The 10,703-nt window shown below is 38.7% G+C and overlaps 1 protein-coding gene across 1 annotated transcript; it reads left to right on the forward strand.

Moving 5' to 3' along the window:
* The first annotated feature begins 950 nt into the window (after positions 1-950).
* On the forward strand, positions 951-9,772 carry LOC137298066 (ankyrin repeat domain-containing protein 29-like). Its single transcript, XM_067830117.1, has 7 exons — positions 951-1,104; positions 4,295-4,393; positions 5,105-5,203; positions 6,040-6,138; positions 7,613-7,711; positions 8,341-8,439; positions 8,910-9,772. Exons 1-7 carry the CDS (start codon positions 955-957, stop codon positions 9,276-9,278), a joined length of 1,014 nt encoding a protein of 337 aa, XP_067686218.1. The 5' UTR covers positions 951-954; the 3' UTR covers positions 9,279-9,772.
* Positions 9,773-10,703: the final 931 nt, after the last annotated feature.

The raw sequence follows: 10,703 nt of genomic DNA on the forward strand, positions 1-10,703 counted from the left end.
TAGCCACGCATTATAGACACTTTTAGCGAACAGAACTGTTCTGGTGGTATCCCAGTTCTGGTCGCTACAGACGCTTATTCGTAAAACGTGCATAACAAATTACCTATGAATAATTTTATTGGCACCTAGGAAACATACATCCTCTCTCATACAAATGTGTAAAAGCATAAGGATACATTTTCGTAATTTTTACCCCTTTTTTATAGGTCTACATTTCCCCCCAGGTCATGGCATTGGAGTGAGTACAAAGAGTGAAACAGGTACAACATATTTATACAAATGTGTCAGGAAATATCTAATCCTTTTAGAACGAGCAGGGATAGTCTACAACAGGGATATGTCACTCGCTTGCTTTCTTTACCATTTACACTAATTAACGTGTGCCTCGTCATGCTCCAACGCACATAGTGACTTGGCTCGTTCCCAGTGCAACTTCGGCTGCGTTTAACCAGGGAGACTATATAGAGTGTATACGTTCAGGGATACTCTACAACCTTTATATAGGCTCCCTGGAATGAGGTACATATTGAGGTACAACATATTTACAACATGAGGAATCTGATAAACAAAGTGGATTTTAATGACTTACAGACCTTCATAGTTTGTGTAAAATAGCAGTTTGTAAATCATTGTAATAAAGCGTATTATGAAAACTAGGAACATCTACATCTAGTGAAGGATTATGCACACGGGTGTTGGTCAGGTTATAAAAAATCAGAGACCATATAATATTATGTTATGTGGTCTCTGAAAATATAAGTGAAACTAATGAAAATGTGGATAAGTATCTGTTTGGGCCTATAAATGGCAGTGAAAGTGTTTCGGAAAAAAGTGGCCTCTAATTTCTCTCAAATTTAGTTCCTAGCGCATAAAATTTGTTGCAATATATGCAGTACTTTTTTAAAAAAAACCCACACCAACAATTGCACTGTTTGAAGTAGTGCACCACATAGTATGTGCACGTTATGCACAACAAACACAGAAATGGCAGGTCTCGACGATCGAGCTATGATATCGCGTCTCAAGAAGGCTGTAGGATGTAAGGACTTGCAGACGGTGCTGCGACTGGTGAAAGGGGGTGTAGATGTGAACCAGAGATTTTGGGTGCCTTATGTTTTTCATATGCATTAGTTTAAAAGTTACGCTTTAGCTGAGTCTATATTGTTCTATTTTCGATATATATTGATACGATGATCGCAGGACGTGAGTGGGATTTTATGAGACTGCAGTTTTCATGACAACAGTACAGGTTGACCTGGCAGTTTATCTGGCGAAGATTGTATAGTATTAATTGGCGCTAATCTTCACAACCTCTTCGATCCGAAGGGCTAGTTGTAAGGGTAGGTTACCTGCTGATTATTTGTTAAAATGCCCCTGGTTCTGCAGTAAAGTGGTGACTAACTCATAATCTTAACCTAGCTTCAAGATGGCTCAGTGAAGTTAATCATCCATGCAGCACATATTAAAATCCAATGAAACTTTCCCTGTAATTGATCTATATTTTTCCAATATATCCAACTGTTATTTGTTTGTCCATGTTCACACTTGTTATTACATGAGAAATCAGGAAAAAATGGCCTCCAAAACATTTTTTTTCTGAAAACATAAAATTTTATAATACCATTACATCCATGTTCACAGCGTCAGGTAATGAGATATGTTGAATATGGTTTGACCGTGATTTAAGATCCTATTGCAATTAGAATATTTCCTGTCTGCATTTTACACCCAAAGATATGATTCAAATATCCTCTTACCCGTGCTGTTTAAGAATCAATGCCTACATCCATGCTATATTATCCATGTTATCTCACACCCATTTGTGTCACAAATCAGCCTCTATTAGATACCCTCTCATTCATGTATGTTTATTGCATCTTATACCAGAAACAATGTTACCCAGTTCATTCTTTGAACATTTTGTTGATTACAGAATGGGAACTTCAAACTGGCACCGTGTTTCTTCAAAAGATTTTGTAGGTCAATAAAATTAACTAGAATTCATGTAAAGCTATGGCTAAACTTGCCAATGCTTTTGACTAATTCAGTCATTTTACTTCTCTTACTATTTCAGCAAAACTGGGTTCATTTCCACTTGGTATGAAAGTGTGGATATAGCTCATTTGATTTGCTTGTTGGTCACTAGTTCAAGTCTGACATGTTCTCACCTAAAATGTTTGTTTGTTTGAGTGCCATGTAAGCTGTGGTAAAGTTCATAATCACAGGAACTTGTAGTGCTGAATTCAAATGCATCTCCAGTAACTGCTGTCTATAGTCCACAATATTTAGATATGTACATTACACTGGTCTAACTTTGCAAATCAATTTTATATTGCAGTGACAAAATTCATGAATAGTGTCTGACTCTCTGACAAATCTCGCAGATTCGCCAGTGGTCAGATGGAAGTCCCCAACCTGCTGGCCCCAGTGTCTGACTGGATATATTACAATGACTTTGTCTGAAGTTGTTATTTGTGGCATGTGACACTTGTTCACTGTTTATGAATTTATGTTTAGAATGTTTGTCATTATATAATGTTAATATTTTCAATGCCAATTATGAGAAATTTAAAATCTGAAATGTGTGTTTAATTTTATTCTGTGGGTCCTGTGAATTTTCAGTGGGTCAGACACACATCTGAAACTTACAGGACCCAATGTCCTGTTACTTTGAAACACCATTCGTAAACACTGCAGTGATATTTCAGATGCCATTTTATCATGTTGTATGGTTGTATTCTCTTTTGGAAGATATTATTCTGCAGTTGTGCCAGCGCTATTCATAAGAAACATTTGTGACCTAGGGAATTGGTGTATTCCAAAGTAAGGAATAGGGTTTCTACTGATCAAGTTTGTTTGTTTCGATCATACACCAGAAGTTACAAGGTGCCATGATGAATTGTTTTCAACATTGCACCCAGGAATTGAAGCAACACCAGCAACATAGGATGTTTATATAGTATTCCCAGATATTATTGTGAAAGTTGTTTTGGCAAAATATCTAATACATGTGTTGAAACTATTGAAGTTTTACTTAAATGAACATGTTTTTCTCTGACACTACAGACTAGGTGTCTTTTCAGTACTTTGTTATATGTTAGACCTCGTCCTGCAATACACGACTGAATGCACCAAGGTACAATACCAATCAGAGTTTGTAGGAATTTGTTTTACAGCTTATCCAAATTTTCAACCACTTCTTTCTTCATATCCTCAATATTTCTGGTCCTTTTTGATTTATTCTGTCCTTCAATGGTCCCCACACATTCTCAGCAGGGTAAGATGTGGGATGAAGCTGGGCCAGTCTAAAACTTCAACATTTTATTTTGACATCCATTGTTTTGTGTAGCATGGAGGGTGTTTTTGGTCATTATCATGCTGGAAAAGCTAATTACACGTATCTTGATACAGCGATTGGGCCGCTGGAAGGAGGTGATCATTTAGGATGTATTTGGCGTGGGTAGATAGGTTTTTGCTGTATCATTTGTCCAAATTTTCATTAGAAAAGAGAATGTTTTACCAGTTTTGATATTTGTGATCCCAGTTTAAAGGTCTATTTTTTTTCATCTTTTATCATCAAAGAGGAAATGTTTTACCTAGTGAAGTCATTGTAGTGGTCTAAGGCTTTCATTACATACCTGAGGACTTTCTCTATTAATCAGCTCATATCTGATGTTTTGAATGCGTTTCGATTTTTCCCTACTCAGAATCTGACCAGGTCAGCGGTGATCTCTAGTACCAGTCAGAGTAAACTTAGTCTCAGTATTATTCATTACGTGTACACAGAGTCTGACAAACCCGAGTAGTAGGCTGGGTAACCTTTGAGATTAAGTTTGTTGGACGTGGTATAGGAATATAATGAATAATACTGAGACTAAGTTTACTTAGACTGTCTGTACTACTGAACGTCCCCTGCCCGTCTTGTGCTCAGTCGCAACTCCTGAGTGAATATTCTTCAAAGTTCTGTATACTGTAGACAGAGGAATGTCATGTCTACCAGCAAACACTTCTGCATTAGTTACACCCCTATTAAAATCATCTAGAAACAGCTTTCTTTTCTCTTCTGCTGTTAAATTTACCATGTGAACATAGGAAGCTGTCCGCTACACCCAGGGAGACAACTCTTGTTGTAGTAATGTTCATTCTTAAGCCTACAAGAGTTGCCTCCTATATTGTGTACCTTACTGCACCAATTAACACCTATTTTAAAATTCTATTGTCACTATTAGGAAACAGATTTTCTCAATAATTTATAGGAAAACTTTGCGTATAACAAGTATGCCCTCTGTTTCAGTATGGCAGTACCTTGCTGCTGGAAGCTGTGTCAGTGGGTTGTGTCTCCATTGTCCAAGCTCTCATCAAGGCCAAGGCAGAGGTACAAGCCACAAATGAGGTGCACAAACTCTTTGCTCTGCGTAGATGCCATTATCACAGGTCACAATGCTTGCTGCAAATAATATGCCAATTATTAAAATAACACATTCATCAGTTGGTAGACCCAGTGACTTGGTTGACTGTATGACATCATAGTCCAGGCAGGTGGTAGGCCCATTGTCTTGGCTGACCGTATGACATTATACCCAGGCACTTGGTAGACCCTGGCAGGGACTTGATTGACTGTATGACATCATACCCAGGCAGTTGCTAGCCTCTGGCAGTGACTTGGTTGCCTGTATGACAAACATTGGCATCATACCCGGGCAGTTGGTAGATTCTGGCAGTCACTTGGTAGACCCTGTATAACATCATACCCAAGCAGTTGGTAGACCCAGTGTTTTGGTTGACTGTATGACATTATACCCAGGCTGTTGGTAGACCCTGACAGTGATGTGGTAGACCCTGTATGACATCATACCCAGGCAGTTGGTAGACCCTGGCAGTGTCTTGGTTGACTGTATGACATCATACCCAGGCAGTTGGTAGACCCAGTAAACTTAGCTGATTGCGTGATAATATACCCATATAAATGAATTGTTTTAATGTAAATTTCTAATGTTCTGACAAGGTGATATTATATTTTACTATCTGTTTAATTTACCCAGTTCAAGGGATATACAAGGCAGTGATGTGAGAAACATTGTTTATGTGGTATTAAATTTGCTAGGATGGCCGAACAGCACTTCACATAGCAGCAAGAGCTGGCTTCACAGACATAGTCACACATCTGCTAAAAGCTGGAGCTAGAATAGATGCCCGCACATTGGTAAGGAATGCAGTATCTCACATATCACTTCTCATAAGAAGCTGAAACAGTTGATTTTTGTCACTATTGTTAATTTGCTTGTTAGTATTTCAACATACAGTTCTCCTTTTGCTGGTGAAGAAGAAATTACTTATTCTAAAAAGTGAACTGTTTTGTGTCTCAGACTGTAATTAAAGTAACTGATTTGAAACAGTGTTTTGTAATATGGAATCATGAATAAAGTAGACAAATGTAATCAAGAGGCAGGCTTGAAAAATACAGCATGTATTGATATGTAGTTTGAAACGTATTGAGGCATACATTGAGACACTTTGAGATGTGTATATTGAACCATGTGTTTAGAAATGTATTGAGACACTTTGAGATGTATGATGAGACTTGTATTGAGACATGCACGGAGACACTTTGAGATGTTTTGATGCATGTACTGACATGTATGTTGACAGTGGTGGTGTGATATCCTGGTGGTTAAAGCATTCGCTTGTCACACCAAAGACCAGGGTTTTGATTCCCCTTATGGGTACAATTCTGGTGTCTCCTGTTGTGATATTGCTAGAATATTGCATAGAGCGGCATGAAACTAAACTCACTGTATGTTGAGACATAGGTTGAGACACTTTGAGACATATATTGATGCATGTATTGATATGTATGTGGAGACATGTTGGGACATGTATTGATGCAAGTATTGATATGTATGTGGAGACATGTATTTAGGCATGTTCAGATGTACCGGTGCTAATGTATTCACTGGTTTGCACTTGTAAGTAGTCAAAAAAGATGAAATCATACCGTGCATACTGAGACATGTACTGAAGTGACAGTACTGACTGCAGGATGGGGACACCAGCCTCCACCTTGCTGTGTGGCGGGAACATGAAGAGGTGGTCAGGCAGCTGCTAGCAGCTGGTGCCAAGGTCAACATACAGAGCAAGGTCAGCCTGGATGCATGTTAGTGGAATGTACACTATGTATAGCATGACCAGAAGTTATTGAGAATTTTTGGAATAAGTTTAATTGGATTTCTGTTATAAACAACCTTGACCAGATATCAAGTGCTTGAGTTCATTCAAGAGAGACAACTCCATTAATATGTTTTCATTAGTTTGTGAAGAGGTATCTCCCTTTGTTTACTTGCTGGCAGATGACATTGTCAGTGATCCTGAGTATGGATGATTTAGAGAAGAGTAAGTTGATTTTAGAGTATTTTACAAAGGACATTAGATGAGCTAAAGTGATTTCAAGTAGAACAGGCATCCCTTTGTACACTGTTTATCATGTTTTGAAAATATTGCAAATGGATATGGCATTGAGCACCAGGGAGGCTCAGGTAGGCCCAGAAAATTGACCAGTGACAGGAGGTGGCTTGGTATTCTTGTCTCCAAAAACAAGTGAAGGATGTTAGAAAACAGAAAAATGTGGAAATAATGGATATATGTGAGTAATATAGGCTTGTTCAGTTATTCATTTTGTCATTGCTTACATGTGATGAAAAGGTAAGCTGCAGATTATTTAGATAATGTGTTGGCCATGAGGTGTGTTTGGAACACCGTTTGCTGGAGACTTGAAGGTATGACTACTGGGGACACGTTATTTGTATGTGTTGTTCTGACATGAGGACGACATTCTCCTTCCAATATTGTAAAATGTTTCTAGCAGTATTTGAAAACATGTCTGTCATTTCTGAGTGTAACTGCTGTGCAAGGGAAGGTTCAGTTTACTCAAGTTGTCAACATTGTTTACTTTGAAATTGGTCCCTGGAAACTATTAACATTTGGTTGTTTTATGGATGTCAGGGGATTATGTTCTCCTTGCAGTCAGTTCACAAATGCTAAGTGGAGTGTCAGAGTGGGTCAGAAATTGCAACTCTCTCTGTTTGCAAACATTTATGTTTTGCTTACATTTGATGAGAGGTATGATTTGATTTGAAAGGATTGTATTATCATGTAGCAATGGACAAGTGCAATACCTCAATAACTTATCAGTGTCAAGGCTCCAAATAAGGACCATATCAATGTATATACAGGTAAAAATATGCACTATGTGATAGGAAAAACATTCTAAAAAGTAGCCGATACATGCCACAGCAATGCTGTACGATTTTTACAGAATCATGTACAGACATATTTATCTGAAAAAAAAATATTGTTGTATTGTTTATTGGCCTGTTTACATAAGATCAGCCATGTTGTGATGTACTATGAAACAAAACACAAGATTACTGATACACCATTAATTCCATTCAGTGCTCTAAATGTACTCCTACATTTTTCCTGTACTCCTATATTGAAGATATAAGGAGTATGTTCTCTTGATGTTGAAAATTTATCTGTAGCCCTGAGTGTTGTACCAATCTTGAGTTGGTATTGCTCTCATGATTAAAGATGTTTTTCTCTATCATTTACATAGGATGGATGGACCCCACTGCGATGGGCTGCAAAGCTAAACCATATGGGGATAGCTAAACTGCTTATTGAACATGGGGCTGCAATCAACTACAAAGCTAAGGTTAGCATCAGACTAGATTCTCCTTTAGCTGTTTTGTACATATCAACCTGACATGAAAAAAAAAACAAAAACAAAAAACTTGTGCATGGGTATTCAGACCCCACCCCATATTTCTTAATCCACTACGAGGAATTCATGGCAGACCCACTCCATAATTTTGTCACCAAATATTCCCTCAACATTTATAACAAAATTTAGACGGGTTAGTTGAGATAAATCCAGTCCAAATCCCGTTGCTGAGCTAGGACACCATCTTTGTTTCACCTAGCAACCAGCTAGGTTGGAAGGCCATCTTTGTTTTGCCTAGCAACGCCTTCTAGTGTTAACTTGGCTTGCAAAAGTTTCTGCTGCTGCCCTGTCTCCAACTCGCATCGCTGGATTACGCTCTACCATCACACCACCGGGACTGCTGAACTCTCAGTCCTCAGAACTTAGGTTGTGGATTAGTTCACGGCATGCTTCCCCATCTTTCACAAACACGTCTTTTGCACACCTCATTCGAATGATGGTTGGACAATACTGTTGAATCATCACAGTCTAAGGCCAGTCAAACCTTTTGGATACTATAAGCTATGACTTGCCTAGGCATTGGGTTGAATAATCTAGACTGGTAACTCACTTGTTTTCAGACCGGGGAAACACCACTTTATGAAGCACTGCTGCAGTGCCACTTTGAGATGGCCAGATACCTGATTGTAGAAGGAGCTGATGTCAATCTTGGCTCACAGGTAAACTGTCTCATTACACACGGGCTGCATACATCATCAAAGCTATCAGGTTGGACCCTGTATAGAGCTGTCTCTCTTGAGTTGTTCACCAAACTCATTTATCATTATGGTGGATTGGATGACAACCTCACAGGATATTATTTAATGCCTCTTTGAGTAAAGTATCATTTATTTTTTGGCCTGCCAGTTTAATCCCAACATAGCCAAACCCAACACAGGAAGAAGGTTTGGGGCATCCATCAGAGGCTTTGCCCACCAAATTGCTTCTGTGCTTCAGAAGATGACTACCTGACATGTACCAAGGTATTTGTAGTCTGTACTAATTTACAGGTTTAGTACTTGGAAAACTCAAATGTCACTTGGTAGTTCTTCTTAATTTGATACGTGAGTTATATGCAGACATAATTAAGATTGTAAGCCAAGTTGTTTCATATCTCTATTTGAGAATTTTGTATCATTTGTATTTTCAGAAATCCAGTTTTCCACATTTGATTACAAAGTGCAAACACTTTCACAGTCATGGCAAGAAGTATTTGGACATGTTGACAGTTGCCGGCTATAACATCCACAAGGACAGACTGTTGAGTGCTGGGACGATCATGCCCAAGTTGGCCAGTAACCTAGACCAGGAGATGTTTCAGCATTGGCTCCAGTCTAGTCGAGAGACTGTACCGAGTCTCATGTGTTTGTGTCGGACACGTGTTCGCCGCAGAATTGGATACTGTGTTCAAGGAAGGAGTATTCGCTCATCATTAAAGGAAACACCATTGCCACGTATTCTAGTCGATTACCTTCTTTTTCGGGATGACATCAGTGAAATTGAAGATGCTTGTGGATGATGCTATGTTTTTTTCAGTTTATATCAGTTGCTTCTTTTACATCAACATGATGAATGCACTGAGAACAGTGGATGGCTCTGTTTCTGTTATTTGTTCATGTACTCATGAAGATCTGGGTTAGAACTGATCTTCAGTATCTCATGTTAGTCATAAGAGGCAACAAATGGATCGGGTGTCAGAGTCGCTGCCTTGGCTGATACATGTCATCTCTCCCAAACGTTTAGAAGAGTGCTCATTATGTTGATGAGTGGATTGTCTGGTCCAGACTTGATTACTTACAGACTGCTGCCACATAGCTGGAACATTGCTGTGTGCCAAGTAAAACTCACTCACTTGCTGATTGGCTACTTGTTCATTTCCAAGAGAATGAATTCACATTTTAATCAAGTGACCAAGCATATCTTTATCACCAGGCTTACACTTGTACTCCTAACTTTTCAGATATGTTACATAAAGGTTTTTATAATATTTTTAAAACAGCAGTAAAAACAAAACTGAAAAATAACTTTCTTTGTCTCTCTTTCTTCCTTGATGAATGGATTTCTCATCCAGATTATTTGGAGACCACGGCCATATAGATGGAAAACGTACCTTCTAACAGCTGATCCAAGTACCGATCTTAATGAAGCGGCTGTAAAATGAAAGCCTAAGCGCGTGATGAAGCCGTATCGGTGGCGGGGACGTTATAAATTTGATAATGGATATAAAATTATAGATGACCAGCCAAGAAGCTGCCGTTTCACTCTAAAGCCACACTGAGATGACAAAGAAAAACCACATCTGAAAGAGAAAATGAACCGAAGTAAAGTGCTGAATCTACTTATATGACCTGATGTATTAATATCCTGTGGAATACAGGCACAGACTATGACTTGTACTGCAGGGAATCCAGGAACTACGTCAGTTGTCCAACCCCACAGCACAACTTCTATATAGATAGGAGAGAGAGTAAATGTTTTGACATGACAAATCGGTTAAAACTACCGCTGTACAGCTGCTGGGATGTTGCTGAGTGCAACGTTAAACAACAAACAAAACTTAACAAAACAAAATCTAAATTACTCAACGCACACGCAGCAAGGTTCACTAGAGCTGGGTTCACACGCCAGAAAAGTTCCTTCGACACTAATTGTATCTGGTTTCAGTTTAAATTTAATCAAACGTACATTGTATCAGCGTCCCCATCGTTTACCAAGAGTGGATATTATTATTATTTTAGTGTAGATATTTCCTGTGCGCGAGATTGTTCCATATTGCTATGATTATCAGAAACAATACCCGTATTTTCGTGTTTTATCAGTGGAAATGTTGGCCAAGCTATTCTCCGCGTTTGTCTGCATAAAAAAGTTGTTGTAAGGTTGATTAAAACTGTTTTTAATATGTGCGAACATCGCATGGTATCGCATTCAGTCGGAGGCTTGGAGG

Source organism: Haliotis asinina, chromosome 10 (assembly GCF_037392515.1).
Source record: "Haliotis asinina isolate JCU_RB_2024 chromosome 10, JCU_Hal_asi_v2, whole genome shotgun sequence".
Taxonomy (NCBI): Eukaryota; Metazoa; Mollusca; class Gastropoda; order Lepetellida; family Haliotidae; genus Haliotis; species Haliotis asinina.